The 27834-nt window shown below is 46.4% G+C and overlaps 1 protein-coding gene across 1 annotated transcript in view; it reads right to left on the minus strand.

Moving 5' to 3' along the window:
* The window catches only part of PAPPA2 (pappalysin 2), a 165108-nt gene that overhangs the window by 70183 nt on the left and 67091 nt on the right, over positions 1-27834 (minus strand). The window contains exons 6-13 of the mRNA XM_067532408.1: positions 25246-25367; positions 22490-22982; positions 19052-19180; positions 17260-17351; positions 16555-16748; positions 14612-14749; positions 10763-10898; positions 9841-10057 (exon numbers count right to left, since the gene is read on the minus strand). Coding sequence (XP_067388509.1) covers positions 9841-10057; positions 10763-10898; positions 14612-14749; positions 16555-16748; positions 17260-17351; positions 19052-19180; positions 22490-22982; positions 25246-25367 — 1521 coding nt within the window. The remainder of the gene's footprint in view (positions 1-9840; positions 10058-10762; positions 10899-14611; positions 14750-16554; positions 16749-17259; positions 17352-19051; positions 19181-22489; positions 22983-25245; positions 25368-27834) is intronic.

Genomic DNA, 27834 nt, shown 5'->3' on the forward strand with positions numbered 1-27834 from the left:
TTTTGGCAAAATGGCCATTTTTGCAAACAGCCATGTGATGCTTTGAAAGGTCCCCTGGGTCTTGAGACCAAAACTCATCAACGAAATAACATTTCAAATCTGGAAATTTCTGAAACTGCTCAAAGATGGCTCCAATGGCTGCGAAACAGTGCAGGTTTTTCAGGAAATTGGACCAATTTTGCAAACAAAGCAAAATATTAAAACCTCACATTTCTGAAAACTTGACCGTTTTGTTTTATTGTGGATGTTTTATAGGGCCCAGAAAACACTGGTGGGCTTAACCAAACTAAACAGAACCTTCAAAGGCACTGTAAATCATCCATAAGTCTGCTGTAAACTCTGCCCAGGCTGCAGTCTCATAGACTGCTATCAAAACAGCCTTTAAAATTAAGTTGCAATTTTAACAATTGAAAAGTATTATTAGAAGTGATTTCTACACTGCTGTGAATGTACAGTGGGATGGACAATAGAAGCTCAAGGCTACTGAAGTCAAAGTGAGCCTTGGCACTCACTTCAGTGGCCTTTGGTTTAGGACCATGCTGTCCAATCAAATAACAGACGCGTATCCCCAAAGCAATCCGGCAACAACAGAGAGATGGATAAATGAGGAGAGGTGATTGTGTGTGAGAAGTTTCTTTTGCCTTCAGTGCAGTTCCTATCAGAGATCTCTATGGTCTGTTGGGGAAGGAAAAGAATTTTCCTCTGGGATCTCATGCTTCTAAAGCAGTGGAGGATGTTTCTGCCCATGACGGAGCATGACACAACATGGTGTGGTGGTTGGGAGAGGTCTTCTCTGATGTTCTCTTTTCCCCCAAACCAAAGCAGCTTCTGTGAGGAAGGTGCTTCTTCCTGTTACTTTAATACAATTTCAGTCTCTGTCCCACATATTTGGGTTTGTACAGGGAGAGTTGAGCAGGAAGCTTTTTTGTGTCTTCTTTTCTAATTATAGTACTTTCCTCCTCATCTTCTATCAGGGACTCTCAATGCACCTCACAGACAATAACTAATTAAGTTTCAACGTCCCTGTGAGGCAGGTAAGTGTCATTATCCCTAATAACCGGATAGAGGAATATGGCAGTGAGAAGTGATGTGACTTGCCAAACATCTCAGCAGGGCTGTGGGGGAGCCAGAGACAGAACCCAGGAATCCCGACTCCATCAGTCCCCAGATCTCAACACTACACATCGCTCCCTCCAGCACTTTTTGTTGCTTGCTGCACCAGAGCAGGACTGGTGGGAATGGATTCCTGATTCCCTCTTCGACAAACACAGCAAGTCTGTCACTTATGAGGCACACACAAATGGGCTGTGTATACATGGAGCCTCTCCCTGCCAGACGCTATAGTTGAGATTCATCGGCCAAAACCCTGAGAGACTGGGGTTTACATGACAGCTTGCTGGCGAGACTCAACCTGGATAGTGTTAGAATAGTGCTTGTAGGTTTTAGGGAGCGACAGGAAGAACTGGCAGATTGGAGGGCCTGATGGATTCTCAGCTGTTTCTGAATGGCTAACGAGCAGCATCAGCCAACACCACACATTCGCTACTTGCACTTGGCTAGAAGGTTATGACCTTTTTTCTTTACAGATGTGAACCTCACTAGAGTTATCCATGCCTTTGTCACTACGAGGTTATCCACCCCATTAATAACACACGGTCATACTAAGCAACACATAAACACCTATAGTCTTCAAACCAAGATACAAATGACAAAAATGTCTATAAATGGAGTTTATGTGAGTCACAACTAAAGCTGTATAAATAACGATTGTTCAGTTAGCTACTAACTAAAATAATTTTTTTTTTAAATTGTTTCTGTTGGAAATTAAATTTTTTGAAATTTTTGACTGATCGAAAAGAGGATAAAAAGTTTGTTTTGGGTGAAACCAAATGTTTCATTTTGTTTCTGACTGTTTTTTAAAGATGGCTGACATTTTTAAAAAATAAAACATCCACACATACAAGCCTCCAAGAGCAACGTTAATCTCTCTTTACATGACACAGTCCACCAAGTTGTGATCCCTCCGTACAGACATGCACGACCAACTAGCAATGGTTCCACCCAGCACCCATTTCAAGTGGCCACAGGAACCTTATGCAGTTTATTCTCTTTCCAAGTGCCACACCCAGAAATCCAGTACTGATTCATCTCATGTCCCAGGAGCTCCCTGACAGGGAATTCTCTAATTGCATTCAAGGCGTCTGCACCCAGACTCCCCCACCCAAACGCACACCCTGCTAGAACAATAGAGATTCCCTCTGGAGTCTAGCACTACACTTTTAACTTGGACTCATGTCACTTCATATGTGCATGCACATATACACACTTGGTCACCCTGGAATGAAGCGGGCCTGTCTTGTCTTATTATTTGAGCTAGTGTCTCCTTTTTCACACACCAAATCCCTAGTACTATTCTAGCACTGACCAATCATGCGGCATCTCATTCCCTCACACTGACGTTCCTCATCAAAAAGGTGAGTTGCCATCAGCTCTGACATACTTTTTAACTTTCCTTCTTTCTTTTATATTTATAAGGTACCTTTCACCAACACATATATGCACTAAATGGGTAGGGAATGGTATCTATCATAGAAGCCACAAGACCTTGGAGGAAAACTATCCCACTGTTGGTTTACACATCAGCTCAGGCCCACTGCTGTAAGCAACATTAGGAGCCCTAGTGTAGAGGTCGTTCCAGCCACTGACCTGGTTTCCAGCACCTTGTTAATTAGCCTCGTTCCCAGCAGGGTTAGATGATGCTGTGCTGGAAACCGCAGACAGTTGATGGGCCAGTTTTACTCTGATTCCTACCAGTGAATCAATGTTAGTGACTTCTCTCATGTAGATGGGGCCTATGTGACAATCACAAAGAAGGCTGGAGCCAGACCATTTTGCCTACCTCTTCAACTCCGGGCAGGGAATACAACATCCTTGAATGTACGGCTGGGAATTGGGTGTAACACCCCTTCCCCTTTTAAAATGGCTTTCTGGAAGAAACGCTTTGGTCAAACACAAGTTATTGGGCTCAATACAGGAATAACTGGATGAAATTCTGTGGCTTGTGCTGCACAGGAGATCAGACTAGATGATCTAATGGTCCCTTCCGGCCTTCAAATCTATGAATCTAAGAGTATGAAAAAAAGCAGAGAGGTTTTCATCCCAAGGTCTTTTCCGTGCAATTATTTACTCTGAGTTATGAAAATGTGCTTTCATTATAGATTATCAACTGACTGGAATGGAGAGAGATGACTCAAGCATTCTGAATAGCTAATGTACAAGGCATTAAGCTCTAGAAATGGCCTACATCTAGCAAGAGAAATGGCATTACCTGCAAAAAAATCCACCCACACCTATGTTTGTCTGCATTGTCATATTATGGCCCTGGCACTGAGCATTCTGGGGCTGGATGAACACCGGAACAAATTACCCTACCAAGTGACCTACCTTGGTCACTGATGCCCAAGAAATGCCGTGTGTGTCAATCACCACAGCCTGGAAGGAGGCAAAGCTGGAGTCTATCCATGTTGAGTTCAAAATCCAACCCTACAAACTATGATTATCAAGATCTCAATCTCTCTCCGAGAAAAGGGGTGGCTCTTCCAGGTGTGGTTAAAGGCACATGGCTGTGGCAGCATGGAGGAAGCTTGCCATGATGTAGCCCAGAAAGTATGTGATAAACAGGGGGTGCTCCATCTCACACCTTTCACCAGTGCTAAATTAGTCTGGAACAAATGTTTTTCAAGCAAACTATTGTAGTTCTTTTTATTCCATTCGCGTCCCCTCCCTCTAACACTCCCCTTGTTCTACCCCATCTCCTATTCTCTCCTTCCTTCTTTTGTTTACTTCCTGTCTTTCTCCTTTTCTTCCCCACTTCCCTCCCTGACCCCATATTGCCCTAGCCCTACCATTATCACCTCCACCAACAGCCTGGCTCTGGGCAGGTCCAGTTCTCATTTTGAGGTTCACCCCCTCACTAGGGTATAGCCCAGCTTTGGAGGGGCCTGGGAGTTAATTACAAACATCGTAGGCCTGACGCACAATATACAAATCATTCCTGGATTAAAGTAAGATACTTGGGCACGAAAGCGAAGGGAATAGCTTAGGGAACTGCAATTCCTCCCTTGCTGGATGAGAAAAGGCAAAAATTAAATACTCCCAAAAAGCCCAAACCTGATTTCTCTTTAATACTTTAAAACTTTTTTTTTTGGGTGGGGGGGAGGGGGGGATAAGAATACAATGCAGACTGGATTTTGATAGCGCCAAGGCAGTTCCCAGCACAAGCAAACGTAAACTCAAGCAGGCTAAAAATAAAATGCAGTTAAAAAAGTAAATAAATAAAATCTGCTCCCCTGACTTGATGTACGTACAGTCCATACCAAAGAAAACAGGAGGGAATGTGGCTCAGTGTTCACATGCAAAGGGAAAGGCTGGATGGAGAGCAAAAACAATTATCTGGAAGGGGCTGAAGTACCAGGGAGAGGCACGGCTTCAGATACTTTGGGTGCAATGACGGTATGTCTACACTGCACTGGAAGCGAGCCACCCAGCCCAGGTAGGCAAACTCACGTTCATGGGGCACAAGATCGCACGCTAAAAATAGCACTTTGGGCATGGCAGCTCAGGCCCGCAAGCCCACCCAACCCCCTCGCTCTTTTCAGCACGCTAGCTTGAACCTGCTAGCGCGAGTCTGTCCACATAGGCTCGCACCCTGCTGCAGTGTAGACACGCCCTGTGTCGGGGGTCACAGCTGATCCACTGAAGTCAATGGAAAGACTCCCACTGACTTCAGCGCACTTTGGCTCATGCCCTACCGAGGCACATGTGGAGGTCATTCCTTCCTTACTCCTGGGGACTTTCCATGACTATACGAGGGCCTGACCCCATGTGGGCGTTGGGGAGAACCTCAGGAGCTTTCTCTCTCAGCACTGGCACAGGGAACAAGTGCAAACGTCTGCTCCTGGAGCACCAGGTAAGGAGGGCAGCCAACGTGCTGCCATCCACTCAGCACCCCACAAAGGTGCTGATCCCCCGACCCAGCACGGTGTTACAGGGCACTGGGGGGGTGGAGGGTGCCATCTTTTGGATGAGACAACACCCAAAGGCCTGGCAGCTTGTGACCATGAAGGGTCCCAAGGCAGTTTCTGTACTTCCTGCCCCCTTGCCTCTAAAATTCCTCCTGCAGTTTCACCAGGTGAGACTAATCATTTCCCTCTTTGAAACAACTATGCCTTGCCCCAGAGATGGCTGCATTTCATTTGCAGAGTGTGTGATCTCTTTATTAAACGTACAGGCTGGAAAGCACTTTGGGATCTTTCAGGATAAAAGATGCTAAAGAAATACAAGGACATTATTTTTATTATATGGGCAATGAACGATTCTAGACTAAAGCTAGAAAACGTCTTTTTCCTAGTCTCCTTTGTTACTTTTTGGGGGTTATTTTTAATAAGAGGCAAACATACACATGCATGCATAGTCAATTCAGTTCTTCACTAGAGATGAAATAAATTTAAAAAATGAAATACAGGGAAAAAATTAGCCAGACACATCCAGAGCTGATAAAGAGGCTCTGTTATTGTTACTATGGCTTTTGCAGACTGGAAATCAGGGGGAGCTGGGATTTATGGGTCCTCTGCTTCCCGACAGGGTCCCATTGTCTGCAAGATGGAGATGATACTAATACGTTGCACTTTTGAGGCCCATGTCATTCAAGCTACTCAAAGCACATATGGGACTCTTAAGAAGACCCCTGGCTGACAGGTAAGTGCTGTTACACTGGGTTTATAGATTGTCACAATGAGGCAAAGAGAAGCAAATGCCCTAAGGTTGGATGCCTCGTTTATTGGATGCCCAAATTTATGCACAAAGGGCAAGATTCCAAGTGCTCTGTGCTCCCACTTGGGGCCAGGGTTTGAAAAGAGCTCGGCTCCCATTCAAACACCTGAACAAAGGCCCCAAGTTTTCCCCAAGTGCCAAGCACTCAGCATGTCCCAATTTTCAACCAACCCTGGCACCCCCCCCCCCGATACGCTCATCTGAATATCTGCTCTTGGGGGCCCAAGTGCCGGAGGGGCTGAGCGCTCTTCCCTTTGTGTGAGGTTAACTGAGGCTGCAGGCACTCATCTCTGCAAATCAGCCCTGGAGTGACTTGCCTTGCGAGGGTCACACGAGGGTCAGCGGCAGAACTGGGGCTAGATTCTGGCTCCTGGTGCCACGCCTAGCCACTAAAGAGCAATGCCTCCGAACGTGGGTGCAGGAAGAGCCCCCTTGCTCTGGAGAAAAGGGAAGAGCGGCAGCACTAGCTGGAGCGGCAGCTCTGACGGAAGGTGGTATCAGCACCAAGATAAACTAAGCAAAAGCAAAGCAGCTTGGCCAGCACCACAGTCCACATGATGTCTGATGAAAGAAGGTTTAAAGACCTATGTGGGCTCCTGCCTCCCCGCCCAGCAGGACAAACCCAGCACACTGATGAGAAGAGGAGACTGGCACCGCTTCCAGAACTATCAGGGGGCATCTCTTCCGCCACAAAGTTATCCCACCTCCTAGAGCTCAGCAAAAAACCTGAGGAGGGGTAGAGATGGATCATCCCTTTTATCCATGCAAACCTGCCCCTTTCCCCACAAACTCTTGCCTCCAGATCCCTGTCTCCATGCCCCAAGAATTCAGCACGATGACCAGGGGTGTGACTCCGTTCTATACCAAACTGCCTCTCTCCCCCGAAACCAGCAAAAGACTTATCTACCCAGTGCCCAGCACCCTACTACCTGAGTGCCTGACTGGAGATGACTCCTTCACCCCCATAAAAATGTCCCGCCTTCAAAAGGAGTATGCCTAGCGGCCGTTCGCACCATGATTCCCAATTGCTGCTGGCAAGCATATTGCTACCACTGGCAGATGATGTGTCTGTGCAGCTCAGCACCTCGCTGGTTACATGGATTCCACTTGACATGACGCCTGAGGCTTACGGAGCTTCTGCTGTGGATTCAAGCCAACCCCCCGCGACTCCAGTGGGTGTAGGGCTGATCTTCATGTGCATCAACTCACGAAATTCACAACTTGCGCTAGTCCACTGACTGCAGCAGAGCTACGCTGGAGAAGAATCAGGTCCCAGGATTTCCAAAAGGCTACGATATTCATTCGTATGTGTGAAATCCACACTTTAAAATCCGCTTACATATGGCATGAAGGCTATGTGATATGTCTCTGCATGTTCAGGTCAGTCCTTAAAAGGACACCATTCTTTAAAAATGATACTTTTGTCTGAAATGTATCACTGTTGTTACAAATAACCTCTCCCTAGACTCTAGGGCCTAGAGAGAGAGTAGCGGTGGAGGGGAAAATATATCATTCCCTTACTTTCAGTTTGTTTTCTTTGTGTATTTGGCAGCTTTTGTGTATGGCCAAGTCCACTGTTCCTTCAGTATCAGTCAGTTTCACATCTTGTTTGGGTGGGGCTTTCACACAGCAACAGGAGAAAGAAATATATATTTTAAGGCTGGGAAAATGTGATTGTAAATCCACATCAACTGGCAGGGGCTGAAGGGGAAGTGTGGCACCTGTAACTACTCCCAAAGGGAGACTGACTCGATTTCAGATGGATGGTGCCCCTTCAATGAGGGCCTGAGACAAATGCTTGCACATTTATTCACTAAGAAAGCCATGATTTCTGTTGCTGTGTAAATCACATGCGCCCTGAAACTCTGCTTGTGCATTCCACAACTCGGTGCAACTCAGTTACATCACACTCACTCACTCCATTATTTCATGCAGTGCCATTAAAAAATAAAACTTCTAACAGAAACAGTTAGTATTAGAGATAAGCATGGACAAAATCCTTTGATCCAAATCCAGAATTCCCAGTTGGACACTATCTGCATAATTGCTTGAATGAAACCCCAGGATCTGGACACGTCTAAACTTTGGAAAAATTGGGATCCAGATCCAGAGCCAAACTTTGCATCATCATCATCAATCATCTGCTATCATCATTATTATTCCTTTAGAACAAACCTTATCACCTTTCTTTAATTCCTTCTCAGTTCTGTGTCTTTGGCTCTGGATGTGCTTTCTGCATTATTTATTTATTCGTTCAATCTTGGATGTCAGTTCTTCCCGCTTTTCCTTTGCAGAGTGATTTATCTGGAACAGGCTGCCCTATTCTGCAAATATTGCTCCTCAGTTGCATACTTTACTAAGACATTTGGAGGCCTTTGAGCACTGGACAGCGATAAATTAAAGTGTGTTGTTATTATTATTATTACTACTGAAGAAGCAACATGAGACTTGGTAAATGAGCAGCCTGTGAGAGCCGGGGTGGGAGTTCCGTGCAGAGGTATTTGAGGAATCTAGCATGGCACCCAAATCCAAACAGGAAGAGAGGAGATTCCCCTCCCCAGTGGAGGTGTTTGGAACAGGGCCGGGACATCCGGTGGTAAAGTGGAAGGAAAACAAAACACAAATGGAAAGGCAGGCGTCTGTCAAGCTCCCGCCAATGGTCTGTTTTATGGAGAATCGCTCTCCTCGTGTTTCTCTCTCTCTCGGTTTAACGAGAGAGTGGCGGGTGCCAAAGCTGACTTGGAAAGTTTCAGCTCTACCTCCCAAGGGACGCTGTTAACCAGAGTGTTGTCTTTAACACCAGGATGTCCAGGGCTCGATCTTGTAAGGTGCTGAGTGCTCGGAGCCCATTCCAGTGAAGACTTAAGCCTGTGTATCGCTCTAAGCATATCAGAGCTTTTGAAGTCAACAGGATTGCTCATGTGCTAAAAGCTCAGTATATGGTTAAGTGCATGGCTGGATCAAGGCCTGACAAAGGCAGGGCTCTTGTAGAACAAATAGTATGTGATTGTGTAATTAAAAACTTTTATCACAACACTACGCAGTAAGGGGCTGAATCAGGGCTGCTTAGGGAACCTTAATATTAGCATTGCTTCACCACGGAGTGCTTGACTTTGCGATCTGAATGACATTCTTTTAACACTGAGTTTCTGTCTCTCTCGCTCTAGCGCGTGCGCACACACACACTCCCCCCCCAAACTGAACTCTTTTTCCCAGAATCAGATGGTGAATCGAATCTTGATGCCATTTTGTCTGAGTGGAAGGCTGAACCACTTGAGCCAACAGGGTGATGGGATGTGTGCACATGCATGCACAGAGTGACATGAGCCCGCACTAAAAGTGGAATGCTAGACTCCAGAGAGAATCCCTATTGTTCTACGCAGGGGGCAGTCTGGATGCAGGAACTGCTGTGATTTCCAGCTGATGTCCACAGCCAATCTTTGTTGCAACAGAACCAGAAATTAAAAATGGGAAAGAGTGATCAACCCAAGATTATTCCCTCCAGGTTTATTCCTTACACTCTGTATCCACACTTGGAGTTGGAGGTATAAATCCCAACTCAGGGAAACACACCTGCTCTAGTTCTCATCAAGCTAGCGTGCTAAAAATAGAACACAGCCGTGGTGCCGTGAGCAGCAGCAGGACTAGCCGCCCCATCCGAGAGGCCTGGCATGCACTTGGGGTGGCTCATCCTTCACTCCCCTCGTGCCACCGAGACTATTTTCTATTTTGGTGCACTAAAAATCAGAGCCAAGCAGGTGTGGCTTCTGGAGCTGGAATTCACACCTCCAGCTCCAAGTCTAGTTGTTCTGACAGTGTTTGCCCAATGGCGAGAAGGTAACAGCGCTAGTTGAGTCAAAGGATGTCTCCCTCTGGTTGAGCCCTTCAGAGCTGTGCTCTTAGCTGGACATCAGCTTCTGCAGGAATGACAGACCTCCAAGCCACTCTTGGGCTGGCCTCTCCAGCAGAGCAATGGCCCTAGCCTAGCAGCAACATGGAATGTGGTACCTGTGTCTCTGGAGGCCACGTTCCTCATGGTCTGGGAGGCAGGTGTTTGGTGTGGGAGAGCTGAGGCGGGAAGAAGTCCGCAAGGCCACGGCTGACACACCCACTAATGGGGAGGAGAAATTAAGCAGCACCGAGGCGATCCGGTGGAAAAGGAAATCCTGGCCGTGGGTCACGTTGATGACCAATGGGTTCCGCTGACATGACAGCTCATGCATCCCTAACAAGAAAGAGAGGCCATTAGACCAGCTCAGGTATTGTTTAGTTCACCCTGGGTTATTCCACAGCTCAGATGCAACTGCTGTGGTCTGCCTTTTCTACGGGATTCCTCCACAGGAGTAACGCCACGAGAAAGGCAGACAGGACAAGCCCCAGGCAAAGGAAAACCCTTCTGCTTCAGGCTAACTAGAAACTAGGGTAGGGTCAAGAAAGCAGGAGAGGGAGAGCCAATGCGGAGAAAAATGGGACACAGAGGATCCAAGTAAAGATTCAAGTAAAGCTTATGCCCGCAGAAAGTTTTAGACTTTAAGGTGTTACAGGACTCTCCTTGTTTTTTCAAGTAAAGAGAGGGTACCACAGCCTAAACCAGCTCCTTCCTCCTGGTCTGCCATGTCTCCACCAATAAGAGTGGTCAGGAGGAGCTCAAGTAGGGCACTACCAGAGCGGTGCTGAGAGCCCCAGGTTCCCACTGAACTCAGGGTGAGCAAAGGAGGCCATAACAATTGGGCTTGATTGTTAGGAGCTCTCTGACACAGCCCTGCCTTATTTACTCAGGAGCCTCCTCAGACCTGCTAGTCTCCTTAAGCCCTGCAACAGAAAACCCAGGGCAAAGCAGAGAGGGGCTCAGGGGCTGAGGGAGTGGAAAAGCCGAAAGGGGAATGCTCGTCATCCTGCCCAGCCTCCCTTCAGCTCTGAGTGCACTCACCCAGCGAGTGGTTGTGCCTCCTTTCATCCCCCAGCTGGACGGTCACAGTTGGCTTGCGCTGGTCTCCTGGGATGACGCCATCAGATGCCAGGAAAATAAAGACTGAGGTAGCCAGTCCGGGTCTGTCGAAGCATACCTGGGCAAGAGGGGACAACACCACAGGGGCCATTAGGGCAGAGGATTGCGGCAAAGCACACACCACTACAGGGCTGATGGCTTTGCATTTTAGAAGCAATGCTATCGATCAGACAAATAAACCAATGAGACAGAGAGCTGGATAGACAACAGAGAGAGGTGGCAGAGCCAGGAACAGAACGCAAGTCCCCAGGGGCCTGGTCCAATGCCCTGCCCAACTGAACACTGCCTCCCAGAGCCTGCAGCTCCTCTGCAGACCCCACCCACAGAAGAGGGGTAACTGGTGGAGCCCTATAGCTGCAGTTCCACTAGCCCTATTCTCCTCCAGCCTAGCTTGGTTTCACTCCACCACTCAAAGAGATTTTTGGTGGCAAACAGAGCCAGCCCACCGTGCGGGCTGTTCAAACCCTGCCTCTGCCCCCCCCGGGTGTGTCATGGGGAGGCCCCTCCATGCCTGCAGACGGCTGAAGTGTATGAAGCATTGCCACATAATGAGGAATAGCCCAAGAGCCTCCCTCAGAGCTCAACACAATGATCAAAGAGTGAAGCAAATATTTCAGCCTTGCAGCCATTCCCTGGGGCCCATCAAGAGCTTGCATCAGTTTTGAGCAAAGCAATGCAGATGAAATATCTTTTTGTATCTTCTTCACCCCAAATTCCCACTCAACCATCACTGAGTAACATTTCCCTCCCATTATTATTTCACCATTGTTGCATTGCCACCTCCTGTCTGGGATCGGAAGCCCTGAGAAACCCTGAAGGCTAATCTCGTCAGCATCAGCACCTTACCAAAAATTACACAAAGACATCCCTGCACTCTGGAGAATTCCAATTCTGCACATCCAAGAGGCTTGCATGGTTTGGATAAGGCACCTCAATGTCAAATGCTCATTGCAACCTAACTTGTGAGAGCCAGATGCTCAGCTGAATGGTGAAAACTCAGCTGAAGACAAAACCAGTTCTTATACAGACTGCACCAGTTTGGGAGAAGCTCCTTATTCCATCCCTCCCCACTGCTTTCCCATGCAGGGACTTGGCAAAATCTGCCTCTGAGTTAGGACTGCAGAGTCTGATTTATCTCACTAAATATTCTCTGTTTGTGCTTCCTTTTTCTTATTACATATTTAGCTGTTGTTGGCGATAGCTTCATTTTTTCTTTTGTTTAATTTCCTGCTTGTTACATTCTGACGTGATTCCAAAACTTTCCTCAATCTGATGCGTAGGAAATAGAGAACAAAGCACTGCCACTGGAAAGTGCTCCTCCATAAATCAGAATAACGCATATCTGCAAATATACCAGCTATGTTGAGGTGCACTATGGGAGGCTAGTTATATTGCACAGACATTTGCATTCGATGGCCACACCCACTTAAGACTGTGCCTTCATGTAGGGACCAGTGATTTCTTTGCTCTTTAGCGCCACCTGTTGAAAATGTTTCAGTACGGACAGCTGGAATCATGTGCCTAATGAATCATGTGACTGCTATTTTAAAGCATGTGACACAGTGCATTAAAAAGAGTTCTGTAAGTGAGCTGTGTACGCACATGTTACTGAGATGTGTGTGTAAACAGCTCTATTTGTAGGGGATGGTGTTTTTTCATGTGTGTGTGAGAAAAAGAATCCTCCTTCCCTGCCCAATCTGTTAGCAATCAGGCAAACGCTATAAAAGAGAAAGAAAAGGGCATATTTATTACTAGTCCATAATCATTTTATGGGCGGAAAATAATAGCACGCCTAAAATGAGCGTGCGGAGCCAGTAATGAAAGTCTTTCATATAAACATCCATGAAGGAATGGAGCTGAGCACAAGTTCCAATGAACTGGAACACGAGTTAACCCTGGTGAGAAATGGAAAGCGAGCCTCCATCAAGGCAGCAAAAGAGGGCGCTTTCTCTTTCTTCTGAGCAAAGGAAAAAATGGTGGGAGGGGGCCTTTGCCCTGGCATAAGCACATCAGGAAACCCAAAGGGAGGGTCCTAGAGATACAGACAGGAGAGAACTAAGATTATATAGGTAGAGTTCTCTGTAGAGGCAGAGGACGTAGAGATACAGGGTGGTAGGGACAGAAAGGTTATAACACTGTTTATTGACCAATGATTAATGACGCATTAAGTCTTCTGAGTGCCTTAACAAAAGGTAATTATAGACAATGTAGGATTTAACAGGGCAACATGTCCCAAATAAACTGTACAGAAAGAGCAAAGACAAATAACCTTCCAATAATAGAAGGCAGCAGCCACATAAAATTAAACTGTGGTTACAATCAGAGAATCAACACTGTATGAAATGCATCTTCCTAATGGATGCATCAGCTCCCCTTGTCTCTTCTGCTCATGTCGTCCTTAGGCAACTACAACCAAGGTTTAACGCTCACTGCTGGAGTTGGGGCCAATGCAGCCGTGGGATTGGTCTGTCTCAGCAGCATCATCAGCTCTTCCCAATGCAAACTCTCTAGACATGGTGACAGAGCCAAAAGACCCCATCTTAACTGTCAGATCCCAGGCCATGAGGCTGGCCGCTGGGGAAAAAATCCATCTTTTGACATGCAAACTATGCATATTTCATCTGGAATTATTCTGAGAGTATGCATATGGAGCTGTCATGAGCCTGACTTTCGGGGAATAGACAGCACTCAGCACCAACCAAGGATCACTCAGTATCTCATGGGATCAGGCCATGTGTCATTATGGAGTCACTTTTCTGACTTAGTTCCAGAGGGGTAGCCATGTTAGTCTGTATACAGCAAAAATAACAAGAGACCTGTAAGCACCTTAAAGACTAACAAATTTCTGCGGGCATAAGCTTTCGTGAGCTGGAAGTGGATTGCAGCCCATGAAAGCTTATGCCCGCAGAAATTTGTTAGTCTTTAAGGTGCTACAAGACTCTCGTTATTTTTTCTGACTTAGTTGCTCTTTAGAAGGGAAGAGACAGGTCTAATTCACTATGTGATTGCTACATTAAAAATCTTTGCCCTAAAGGACACATCACAGATAAACACTGATGTGTAGAGAAGGGAGGTCATTTTCAGCGTGTCTCGGATGCCAGGTCAGAAAAGCTCTGACTCCCATCCTCTCTCAAATGTCTGTGGGTACGGTGAGGAATTCCAGGCCAGCCATCTCACCCTTCCACAGGAAACCAGCCCTAGGACATTTAAGTCTTTGGGGCCACATTGCACCTTGTGCAGCCAGTGCAATGTTAGTGAAAACTGAGCTAAATCACAATGGCAGCAGTTTGCACCCACTCCGCATTGAAGTAAGGGCGATGGTGAAGGAGCCTTTGAAGACTAACAGAAAAATCTCAAATAATTCCTCTTAGTACCTGCCTATTGCAATTTTCCATATTGTCACCCTGCCCTGGATATGCCACTGCAATTAGCAGGCAATGGGGAGAATGGCTTTTTCATCTACAGAACACTGTTGCAGACTTCTCGCTCAGACACAGCTCTCGCCACAGTGATCCATGCTCTGGCAACCTCCAGGATGGATTGCTGCCACCAGCTTATATACTAATGGGTATGAAACGAGTGATACATATACCAGTCATTCATTGGCTTTCGGTTGCTATGACTCATCTGTAGAATGCCTGGGTGTAGCCAATGGGGAAGAGAGGAAAGCGTTGGCCTTTATCCCTGAAAGTGTGGGTTAAGGACAGGAAATCCCTCCCACACTCCTATAAAGTATCCTCCCTATTAAGCCCAGGTGCCCACACCACTTACTTTGAGCCAAACTCTCTCATCATCCAAGGGCGTTTTCTCCCCATCTGTGACCTCAGCATTGTCGTGATTGGTGGAGCAGGGGAACCACGCAGTGAGGGAATGATACTCCAGCATATCTTGAAGATGGGAACTGCACACCTGGAAAGGAAAGATTTTAAACCCAAGCAGAAGAGTTGGGCATGGAGAAAAAGAGAAGGGAGGGAGAGAGAGAACTATCAGCCACCTACATGCCTGCCAGGAAAGAGTTGCCACAGTGTTAACGAGAGCAGAAGGGAAGAGGTGACTGAAGTTGTCTGCTTGAATAAAGAATATTTGAGGGTACCTGTGGAGTTGAGGGAAAGGCTATGGGCTAGATTAATGTAAAACAGCCTAAATCCATTGATTTCAGCACATGGACCCCAATTTACACCAGCTGAGATTCGGGGCTCAATGGTCTAAAAGAAACAACTTTCCAAATAATTAATATACAGGGCTAGATCCTCAACTGACGTTAATCAGCATAGTCCACAGACCGACCCTGATTTATACCAGCTGAGAACCTGGCCCTTGAAATCTTGATTCCTCTGGAGTAAGGGGCATTGGGTCTCAAAATTGTCCACTGTACCAGGACTGGCCAGAGAAGTGTGTGCACAAGTGGCTACAAGTTTGGACTTTTCGCCACACTCCCGGCTCCCCTTTCTTAGCCTCTTAGTAAGAAATACTAATACGATTTTATGAAGTTATCTCAATTCCTTATTGAGATCATGACCATTCTTATTGCACCGAGAAGGTACAAAACACTGTACAGACAGATATAATATATATAATACCTGGCTCTTAAACAGCATTTTTCACCAGTTGATCACAAAGTGCTTTACATAGGCAGTCAGTGTCATTAATTTGCTGGGACTAGAACCTAAGTCTCCAGAGTCCCCAACCAGTGCTCCATCCACTGGGCCGCACTGCCTCACTCAAGAGCAATGTCATATGCAGTGAGGGACCATGCCCCACAGAGCTGACTTCATAAACTATGATAACACATTATGTAGGATGATGGACCATAGAACCATAAGAGCTTCCAGGCCACATCAGGTCCATCTGGTCCAGCATCCTGTCTCAGACAAAGACCAGCACCAAACACTCCAGAGGAAGATGTGAAGCTCCTGTAGTGTAATGAGACGTATGCAAGAACATGCCTATGGGAGAAGCTTCTTCCAGACAATTCAGCCCTGATCCAAGCCCATTGAAGTCAACGGGAAGAGGCCCACAAACGTCAAGGGGCTTTGGTTCAGACACTAAGTGGTGGGCATGCGTCCTAAAGCATGAGGGTTTATATCCTTTCACATCCTGATTCTGTAAGCATTGAGGCCTGTGCTAATTTTTACAACTTCAATGGGACAACTCCTGGGCTTAACGTCATGCATGTACTGAAGTGCTTTGCTGGATCAGGGCCATAGTTTCTTATCCTATCTGGTGTAACAGTGACATGCTTCCTAGTCATAGAAGGGTGATACACCCCCTACACAGAGAGCCAGTCCAAAGCCTACACCCACCCCAAATAGGGATGAAGTTAGAAGTGCATAATCCTTTTCGACTTTGTCCTTTGTAAAGCTCCTGGCCTCAATACAAGCTTGTGGCAGTGAACGCCAAGGGTTAACAGTGCGGGGGTTTGTTAAACAGCTTTTCCTTTGATGCAGTGTTGTCTTCTGGGGGGAGTCCATGCAGCATGATGGAAAGCGAAGCTTAGCCCATGTCATAGCAATGGCAGGATTGTGGTCTGGATTTTCTTTTCCAGTTTATATGGCTGACTTTAAGCTGCCTGATACATGAGAGCTGCTTTGCTGAGGGGACTGAGTCTCATAGGCCTTTCGAAACTCCTCAGGGAGGGACAGGAAGATCAAGGGCACTGTGGAGATCACATCAGGTTTGGGACTCCCCTGGTACAAGGAAATGCCTAACCTCACCTTCACAACAGGTTCTCCGGTCACCGTGGAAACGGGACACAACTTCTTGTCTTGGTGGGATGTGTAGGCCTGTGCTGCCCATTGATCCATGTACCCTTTGGGAGTGTAGAGGCCACAGTCCAGGACGCTGCTTCTCTTCTCGAAGGGCTCACACACTCCATCTCCCTCATGGACATAACACAGGCTTGGCTCTCCTGCAGAGAGGCCAAAGACTAGAAGTTTAGGAATCAGATTCATCCCACTGTCTGCTTCTGCTGGGGGCAGATCCCTGAAGAGGGTCCTGGGCAGGCAGGACAACCCATTGCAGGGATGTTACAATGGGAGAGAAAACTGACCCCTCCACTTGCACTGGTGGAGAGGGGCACGGGTGGTCATTGCGGCCCAAAAAGTGGGTGGCGCTGTCCAAGCATGGGGGTGTGGCCAAGGAGAGAAGGAATGTGCTGACTCAGCACGTTCATTTAGCTTCTGGACTGGACTCAACTCACTGGAAGCATCCGGGCTTGCTGATTTATGGGTTCCGTGCCACAGTGACAGGCGTGGCTCCAAGGATTGCCCACAGGCTTCCCTACAAGCATAGACCAATAACCAATGTTCTGCAGCAGTCACCCAAATTACGACACTCTCACGGCCATGCCGCTACAGGGTCCGGCCAGAATACCGTAGATTTTGTTTCTGGTACGGAGGGGTTGGTCGTCCTGGACTCACCAACACAGTTGAAGCCTTTTTCCCTTTTACACGTCCTAGAACAGCCATCTCCATCTAACAGGTCTCCATCATCACACTCTTCTTCCAGGCTCCTAAGAGACCGACAGCAATAATGTTAGTTCCCTCTTGACTAGACGCCCTTCAAGCTTTTCATCTCCATAAGGATACAGACCCCATGTTTAAGTTCAATCCTTGAGTCAAATTTCACTGGAGGGATCATGGGATGACAGCTACATTGAGGGAGAGAAGAGTCTGGACTCTTGTCAGGTGAGGAAGGGGTTGGAAAACCCAGAATGGGAGAGGAGGGGTCCCACACCACCATCATCTTCCCTTGGGGACTCAGGGCAGGTGCAAGTGCAGCTACCAAGCCTGTGTCAGAGGAGAAACGCCAGGGATCAGTGATGCTAGAAGTGAAGAATGGCCAGTTTCTCCACTGAGAGTTGGACAAGGTGAGGTGAGTAAGGGACAGGCATGAGCTTAGTGAGTGAGGGGAAAACACAACAGCCATGTGCTACATTTCATGAGAAAACCACAAGCAATTTTCATGAGCAGCATCCATCGCTGTTTTGCAAAAAGCTGGATTGATGGCAAAAATAGGGAAAATTCCACACCCAGGTGAATTCAGGTTTAATCCCATGTTCGTGCGCGCACAAACACACACAAACTTTACACTCAAAACTTTGTACACTCATGCACCTTTGTTCACACACATTCTCCCTACACACAGATGCACAATATGAAAATCAACCTTGTCTCTCTCCTCTCTTGACTGTGACTCACTGTTATTTCACACGATAGTTTAAAATTGTTTATAAAAGAAGACTTCCTAAACTGTGTTCCTATCCATCCTTTAGATCAGTCATGTTAAAAGCATGTCACAAATCTCCGCTGCTTTCTTCCCATTTATGCTGCGTGTTCAGTTTTTTCAACTTCACTCAGCTTGGACAGTGGAACTAAAGTGGTCAGTCACTCACTCGGGGCTAGATCCTTTACTAGAATAAATCAGCAATGAAATCAATGGAGCGATGCTGAATTACACCAAGTAAGGATCTGGCCCAGTTTCTAGTCAGTTTCCTCTGTTGGGTTTCATGCATTTAGCACAGTCATTTGGCATTGGGTTTCTCAACTGCAAAGGGAGGCTAACAATTTACAAAGCTGTTTTCACTGGAAAACGATCAGGTTGATGTCAGAAAAATTCAAACTAGAAGCACGACTTAAATTTTTGCTGGTGAGGATAGCTAACCATTAGACCAGCTTACTAGAAGATGTTGTATGTTTCCTATCATTTGGGGTCTTTAAATCAGGATGGGATGGGATGTCATTCTAAAAGATATGCTCCACCTGAACCACAAGTTACTGGGCACAACGCAGAAACATTTGGTAAAGTTCTTTGGCCCATGCTGTGCAGGAGGCCAGACTAGATGACCAAAATGCTCCGTTTTGGATTTAAGAATCTATGAAACTTTGTCATTAGAGACAGGCCAGAACCAAAGCACTGGACCAAGCACCCACTGTCCTTGGGAAAGTTCAGATCAGAATCCAGATCCAAATTTTGCACCTCGCCAGGTCCATCTCTACCTTTGAAGAAACATTAAATTGTGCAAAACACTGTGGGCCTGATAATCCATTCTTTTGTGATGGTTTGGCAGGACTGATGGGGGTGGAGTTAGGCTTGCATAAATCTAGTGTCCTGGAGGGACGGATCGTGCCTTTTGTTTACCTTGGGATCTAATCTACTAGACCAAACTGTTTTAAAAACATCTCCCAAACATGCGTAGAATTCAATACTTACACGGTCACTATTCCATCTCCACAATAGGGAGCACCATGGGTATGGATCAAAGGCGGGGAGGCTTCTCCCACGGCTGTCCCAGCCACGGCCTGCACCTGGTACCGGTACAACTGGCCTGGTATGACTTCCCTGCAGAAACACAGAGGAATGAAACAAATTGCAAGAGAGAACAAATACAGTGTGAGAAACATATGCCTACGTGTGACCATTTGCAGTGGATTCATTAGAGGGAATAGGGATGGTTAGAGGTTATAAAAAGCACGTGTGGTACCAGGCAGAATGGAAAGGTAAGAGATGATGTCCTACTAGATAGGAAGTGTTGTAATAATTGGGCTGACAAATTTACCCTAATTATCAGCTAAAATGTAAAGAGCCTATCAAAGTTAATAAAATAATAAAATAACTTATAACAAATGTTAATAAAAATAGGTCAAGTTGCTTTCAGTAGTGAATGTGGTAAACAGATGCAAAAGAACCAGACAGAGAGACTGAATTAGTCCAAATAAAAAAAGGCCATAATGATATAATTCAAGGACCATGTTGAAATCATGCTTGGTAAAGACAGAAAATGTGGAACTGGAAAGTAATGAACCGAGAGAGGTGTGTCAGATATTAGGCCTAATTGCGAACAAAACAATGGGGAGATGGGCTATTCCACCCTCCATCCCCTTTGTGGGTCCTGAAAGAAAGGGAATTTGGGGGAAGAAAACTGAAAAAACAGACAGACTACTAAAGCAAGGTTCAGAGCCATAGCTGCCACCCCCACTATTTCCTGGAATCCTAGGCCTTTTGTCATCCTAAACCCGAGAGATGTTTTGACCAGACCAGGCCAGAGAGAGGGCTCCAGATAACATCACCGGCTCTACTAGTTCCAGCTGAATCCCAAACACCATCTGGGATGCAACAGGATCGGACTTTACCAGCAGCAACAACAGCAGCTCCAGCCCATTTCAACTAACTGCTTCTCTTTTTGCCCCCAAGGGCAGTGATAACCATCTTTGAGAGCAACTAAGAGACTGTCCAACAAGGGAGTTTTTCTTTACAAAAACTCTCTCCAGCAAAGAAGTCCACAGATTGACTGTGCTTTGTATGAAGAAGTACTTCCTTATGTTTATTTTGAACCTACTGCCTGTTAATTTCATCTGGTGACCTCTGGTTCTTGAGTTATTTGAAGGGGTAAATAACACTTCCCTATTCACTTTCTCCAGATCATTCACGATTTTATAGACTGCTATCATATCCCCCTTAGTCTCTTTTCCAAGCTGAACAGTCCCAGTCTTTTTAATCTCTCCTCATATGGAAGCTGTTCCGTCCCACCAAAAATTCTTGTTGCCCTTGTCTGTACTTTTTCCAGTTTTTATATATCTTTTTTGAGATGGGGCCACCAGAACTGCAAACAGTACTCAAGGAGTGGACGTACCATGGATTTCTATAGTGGCTTTATAACATTTTCTGTCTTATTATCTACCCCTTTCCTAATGACTCCTAACATTTTGTTAGCTTTTTTTAGAGAACTATCTACAATGACTCCAAGATCTCTTTCTTGAGTGGTAGCAGCTAAGTTAGAACCTATCATTTTGTATGTATAGTTGGGATAATGTTTTCTAGTGTGCATTACTTTGCATTTATCAACACTGAATTTTATCTGCCATTTTCTTGCCTAGTCACCCAGTTTTGTGAGATCCCTTTGTAACTCTTTGCAGTCAGTATTGGATTTTACTATCTTGAGTAATTTTGTATCATCTCCAAATTTTGCCACTTCATGTTTTACCCCTTTTTCCAGATCATTTATGAATATGTTGAACAGCACTGCTCCCAATATAGATCCCTGGAGGACACCACTATAGCTCCCTGGAGGACACCACTATTTACCTCTCTCCATTGTGAAAATTGACCATTTGGTTCCTCCTATTTGCTTCTTGTCTTTTAACCAGTTACTGCTGATCTATGAGATGACCTTCCCTCTTATCCCATGACTATCTACTTTGTTTAAGAACCTTTGGTGAGGGACCTTGTCAGAGGTTTTCTGAAAGTTCAAGTATACTGTATCCACTGGATCACCCTTGTCCATGTTTGTTGATGCCCTCAAAGAATTTTAATAGATCGGTGAGGCATTATTTCCCTCTACAAAAGCTGTGTTGACTCTTCTCCAACATATGTTCCTCTGTGTCTGATAATTCTGTTCTTCACTATAGTTTGAACTACTTTGCCTGCAACTGATGCTAGGCTAACTGACTTGGAATTGCCAGGATTGTCCCTGGAGCCTTTTTTAAAAATTGGTGTTACATTAGCTATCTTCCAGTCATCTGGTACAGAAGCTGATATAAGTGATACATTACATACCACAGTTAATAGTTCTGCAATTTCATATTTGAGTTCCTTCAGAACTGTTGGGTGAATACCATCTGATCCTGGTGAGTTATTACTGTTTAAATGATTAATTTGTTCCAAAACCTCCTCTATTGACACCTCAATTTGGGACAGTTCCTCACACCTAAAAAGAATGGCTCAGGTGTAAAAATCTCCCTCACATCCTCTGCAATGAAGACTGATGCAAAGAATTTATTTAGCTTCTCCACAATGGCCTTGTCTTCCTTGAGTGCTCCTTTAGCACCTTGATTGTCTAATGGCCCCACTGATGGTTTGGCAAGCTTCCTGTTTCTGATGTATTTTAAAAAAAGAATCGCTGGGATGAATTCAGGGCTGGACGCATACTAGGGTCAGCCTGTTTGGGCAACATCAGGGTGAGACTTGTGGGCTTCTGGCAGGCTGTTCGGGTCACAGCTCTGGACCGAAGCTGCACAGCTTCAATATGGCCAGGATTACCCAGAAGATGGTGACCAAACCCCTTACTAGCCTGGGTGACCCCAAAACATCACACTTAGTATTGTAACCCATGCCTGTTTGGTGTGGCGCTCCATCCCCTCTAGTGGCAGCTAGAGATTGCTGAGTTTGCTATAGCCTTGGCTAAGAGACATGTATCTTTTAGCTCATGCATGAAGCTCCAGAGGTCACTAGTTTGATCCCGGCCGCTAACAACCGGGGTCTGTCGGCGTTACGGTATCATTGCTTTAATGTTAAAAAATAACGTTTATAAACACCTTTAACTCTTTTAGCTCTTAAAATGAATGCAACAGAAGCCAGAGGTGCAGTCTTGAGCTCATCCACTTCCCCCTCTGAGCTGGGGATGAAGAACAGAACTTGGCGCGTCTCCCCCACCGAGGAGCACATGGCCTTGGGAGATGGTTTAAGGTGGGATTTTCAGCAGTGCTCATCATCAGTTTCTCTCTGCTCTCCTGCCTCCTCCCCCCCCGAGCTCAGATTCTACATTGCCTTGAGCAGAGGCTATAGAAAGAGGCTCTGTGGCAGGTAATTAAAGGAGAACTAGAACAGCAACCCCCCACCCCCGGCCTTTGGTGGACCGATCTTGCTACTCACGTGTCAGTGAACTTTCGGTGCATCTGCAACCCCTTTATGGGGGAGCCGCTAGCAAACGGGGGGTCCCGGAGGATCCTGTACCGCACAGGCTTGCAGCTGGAGCAGAGGGGGCTCTGGGGCATGGAGGTTAAGAGAGCCGCATCTATCTCCATCCGCTCATCAAAGGTATAGACCTTTACCCCAGACACCTTCCTGTTGATGTTGAGCCTAATGGTGAGGGGGGCGTCGCAGAAAGTGTCCAGAGGGCCCAGGTGGATGGACTCCCCATGCTCCGTCAGGATTTCAATGTCAGACAGGGCCTTGGGTGAGTCTGTGGAGAGGTAGGTGGTCCATAACATGAGAGACTCCGGATATACGGGATGCAGGAAATGCAGCTCCAGGATACAACCATGCGGCTGGGGGCAAGGGACAGTCATGTTCATGTGGTACAGGTGGAGCTCTGGGCTCCATGCCTGCAGGCTTGGCTCACAGGGCTGATCCACATCCGGAGGGCCTAGACAAGGGGAAAATATGGATCTTTATAAGGCACACGGCAGATCATTTCGGTGGCAAACAGAGATATGATCGTCTGTGCATATGGGCACACACTTAGAGGTGAACACACGTACCATGTTTGCACATACATATAAACATAGATACATACGCACTTGTGCATACAATGCCAGCATAGACACACATGTGATCTTTGCAATGACTCAGACACAAACACATATTATATACACTGGTGTACTCACAGAAACACCTGCACAGGGACACACAAGAGGTTTGTCAAAACCACAGATATACCTGCACACACACACACACGCACGCACACAAAGACAACACTCACAAACATATGCCCATTTACCTGTCCAGGTTGCCCTGAGACATGTTGACCCAAGCACATACATCAGGCACACACAGAGACGTAAGGACACATCTATGTGAACTAATGGGAAGAACGAAACACGGACACATCTCCAGACCTCTCCCTCACACACACACCCACTCATACCTGGACACACAGACACACTGAGATGCACATGCAAGCACACAGAGGTGGGCTGCAACAATCAGGGTTCTGTGGCTGGTCTCAATGCCACTCGCTGTTCTCACTATACACCTGGGATGGAGAGAAAAGCATCATTGGTTCATGGCTGGCTCCGATTGCCCTGCAATAGTTCCAGGGTGCATTCTGACCATCCCTCCCATTTTTAGCTGACTGAGGAGAAGTTAAGGAAACTCCTTTTCATGTCGATCCCAAGTCAGGGCTCGCGGCTGTCAGGTGAGTGCGTTCAAGTGAGTATGTGAAAGAGTGCGGCACAAAGGGAACTCGATGCTTTCCTACAGAGGCAGCTGGAGGTTTTTCTGTCGTGGGGGAATCCTCGGTGGGGTACCATGTTAGGGGCATTCTGGAGCGGGCCAAGTGTAGGAGAGGGCATAGCCAGAGCACGCTGTATGCTGGTGATCCCGAGACAGCAGGGTGTAAATCCACTTCATCAGGGGCCCACCTCAGCTCAGGATCAGACAGGCCTGAGAGATTCTTTTGCCTCCACCCCATCAGCTACATCAAAGCTTGCTCAGGATCGAGCCCCATGCAATCAGCAAGAGAAACACACATAGATGTACTCGGAGCCATTGAAAGAAAAGCTGAGTGTAACAACCGCTTCCAAGCTCCTGGACTCTGTTGAAAATGCCCCAGTTTTCCCCAAAGCCATAAACATTTGTCACATTTAGAGCCAATGCAAGGCCTGGACTCATGTGTCTTTGTCCTCATGAAATCCCTAAGGTTGTGCAAAAGTGCACCCAAGCTGATGTGCTGGTGAAAACGGCACACTAGCATGAAGAAAGGTTTAGTGCCTGCTAAGAGACAAACCCGATTCTGATCAGTGAGGGCCGAAACAGCCTTCTGACATTGTGGGAAACGGAAAATGCTGAGGGGATGGCCCCAAACTTGGGGCTGTTCAATCAGCTTGACACAAACCTCTTTTTAACCCCTCCTTTTATCACTCTCTCTGATTGCGAGAGATGTTTCCCCCCCACTTCGATCTCAAGGTGACATTTCCCGTGACACCATGAAACCCCTCTTTCCAACTGCGAGGGGCTCGTGCATATCAGTATGATCCATGTTGAAACTTATCTGGAAGGCAAGGCCTGGGGCGAGATAACCTGCCCTAGGATGCTTTTGAACTGACTGGCCTGGCTCATAAACACTTGAAACTGAATCCACCTATTAGTTCATCCCATCCAGCCCGTTGCTGGGGACTGTTCCCTGAACTGTGTTCTCCAAAGCTATGCCTGGAATGAAAAGATCCAAGAAATGAGATTCTCACCAACCCCCCAAGCAGAGCATGCCATTCTCTAGGGCTGGATCAAAGCCCATGGAAGTCAATGAGAAGGCTCCTATTGGCTTTGGATCAGACCCTAAGAGTTGGGTGCACCGTACACTGGCTTTTACTTTGGTGAAATCAGTCCATCTGAATAGTTTCCCAAGTGTCTCTTTTCTCTCTCCAGCACCCTCCTGGGAAGCTGTTAATAACATCAACAAGCTCCCTGCACCCCAACATAACTGGTAACTCCAAGACACACCCTGGGAGGCTGAGCTTTCCCTTATGCAATCTTCTCCAAAGAGGATTTTTATTTTGCATATTTGAATTTAGATTAGATTTAGATATTTTAAAAGGAAAATTGGGTCTCAGATGATCTCATCTCCACGAAGGGGTCGGGGGGAGCGGGAGTGTCAGTCACCATGAGTGAGAGAGGACAAGGCACTTTACCTACTGCCTCCTCAGGGGTCCAGTAGCCAGAGGAGTCGCAGACCCGAGGGGAAGAAGCCTGGTATACATATTGGCTGAAAGTACCATCTTCAGCGCAGTCTCTGCAGAGGGTGCTGGGGTCCCTGCAGAACAGAGAGAGAGAATGAGAAAGATTCTTCCCCTGATTTATGGTCAGACTTGGTTTCTCCCCAGTCAGTCTTGATCTCTGCATGACATGGAAAGCCTGAATGAGCCAGGGCTTGCTTGTTCTCACAGCCAACTCTGGCGGGGCTGGGGAGGGAAGGGTGACCTGCTGGTTAAGATGCCGCTCTGGCGATCTGGGTTGGATCCCCTATTCTTCTACAGATTCCCTGTGGGATTTTGGACAGGTTAGTAAATGCTCCGTGCCTCAGTTTCCCATCTCTAAAATGGGGAGAATAGCACTTCCTGTGTCTCCCTTGACTATTCAGGCTGCAAGCTGTGTGGGCCAGGGAGTGTCTCATTCTGTGTGTACGTGCAGAGCCTGGCACAGTGAAGCCCTGCACTCAACTTTGGCCTCTAGGTGCTACCATAATGCAAAGACGAGATAATGTTAAATTAAAGTGGCAGCCTCAAGGTAACAAGGGACCAGGGGGTATTTCCTGCTCTAAAGAGAATGTCAAAATGCTCCCTTCAGTTAGCCCTGAATGGTCCTGCTATGTTTTTCCAACTCTCCCCTCCATTCCTTCTCAGGCTATTCTTTTAGTGATGCAAGCCCATTTGATTGTTCAGACACCTGTCTGTGCCCTCGCTAGGTGACATATCCTTGTTCCAATGTCATTCTGGAGCCAGGAATAGCACTCCATATGCACCATTTGGTGCAGCTAGAGAGCAATTATTCTGTAATTAGCCGGGATGTCCTCAGACATTGATTTTCTTGGAATTAAAAGGCATTTGAAAGGACAGATTTGTAAAACACTTTCAGGGGGATGTGAGACGTCACTCACCTTTGAAAAGGGCTTTGAGTTGGTAGTTGTTAGATAAGTGCAAAGTATTATACTTATTCTATTACAAGCAGCTTATGGGCACATGTGCTTTGCACAGCCATTGTAAATATCACAGCTTTCACAGGCCACTAAGCTTTGTAAGGCTCCAAATGAAGAAAATATTTCTGCATTTGCTTAAGTCCATCCCCGTTCACCTAAACAATGAAACGTGCTTAATTTTAAGGATGTGCCGAAGTCCCATTAAAGTTAATGGGACCTAAAAGACATATGCCTAAAGATAAATGTATGCTTACGTGCTTGATTGAAAATGAATGGACTGCTGAATCAGGGCCTTAGCAAGCAACAGTGTCAAGTCTATACAAACATTTACCAGAGCATTAATAAAGAAATGGACAGATTACATACAGTCCTCTCCAAAGCCCAGTGAAGTCACAGGGAGTAATAAATAATAATAATATTATCTAGCTCTTATGATGCGTTTCATCAATAGGTCTTGGAGCTCTTTACACAGGACATAAATATTACCCCCATTTTACAGCTAGGAAAACTCAGGCACAGAGAGGGGAAGTGACTTGACCAGCAGGCCAATGGCAGAGCCAGGAATAGATGGCAGGTCTCCAGAGTCCCAGTCTCGTTCTCTATCCATTGCATCACACCAGCTTTTCATTGACTTCATGATTAGGACCATGGTCCATTATGTGCTGTGTAAACAGATGTTTAAAAATATATGTGACAGAAATTCTACGCCAAAGCAATAACACGTGGCACACCTCGAGTGCTTTCCATCTCAGGATTTCAAAGGATTTCTACATCAAACATTCATTAATGTGGACAATATTTGCAAACTGGGGTGCCTGATGGTAGGCACCTAAATCCATAGTTAGGCACTCAAATAAAAGTGGCCTGACTTTCAGAAGGACGAGCTCCCACAATTGCCAGTGAATGGCAGCTGTGGCTGGTCAGCACCCCTGAAAGTCAGGCTCATTTTAGTGAGGGCCTCACTTAAGATACTGACATCTGAAAATATCACTGACATGCCCAAAGTCACAAAGCTAAGATCCAAACCCAGATCTTCTGGCTTCCAGTCCTGTGTGTTAACCACAAGACCAGATTTCCTCCTCATAAATCACTCGTTTACCCAGTAAGTGCTAACGAAAGCTCATTCTTCATTTAGTAATTGTGCTCTCAGGTTCCATTTGGCCTTGTCTCCTGATGGCACAAAACCCTTTGGCCTCCTCCCTTAGCCCCCCAACAGTGGAATGCTTTTTGGAGGACCCTTGCTTAACACGCCGGCACACACTGCCATTCGAGTAGTACATGTGTGCCCCTACATGCTATCCTGGTGGACATGACTGGGGTTGCTTCGTTCCTAAAAGGCAGCTGCACAAATAGCTGCGTGCGCCGCACCTACTCAAACACAAAAAAACCTGGCATGGCTTGCCACTTGGCAAAGAACTTGAGGGTTTTGCCAACTCATCTTCATCACCTTCACGAACTTCTGAAATTCCCTGGTTCAGTGCCAAATGACTTTTCCTAGGGAGCCATGTGCAAATAAATAGCGACAGGCACTTCCCCGTGGAAGCAAGTACATGCGGTTGTTTAGGGATCCAGTTACAGGCTGAGG

This window comes from Emydura macquarii, unplaced genomic scaffold (genome assembly GCF_026122565.2).
Source record: "Emydura macquarii macquarii isolate MOO-44397 ecotype Brisbane River unplaced genomic scaffold, CSIRO-AGI_Emac_v2 contig_3287, whole genome shotgun sequence".
NCBI classification, from domain to species: Eukaryota; Metazoa; Chordata; order Testudines; family Chelidae; genus Emydura; species Emydura macquarii.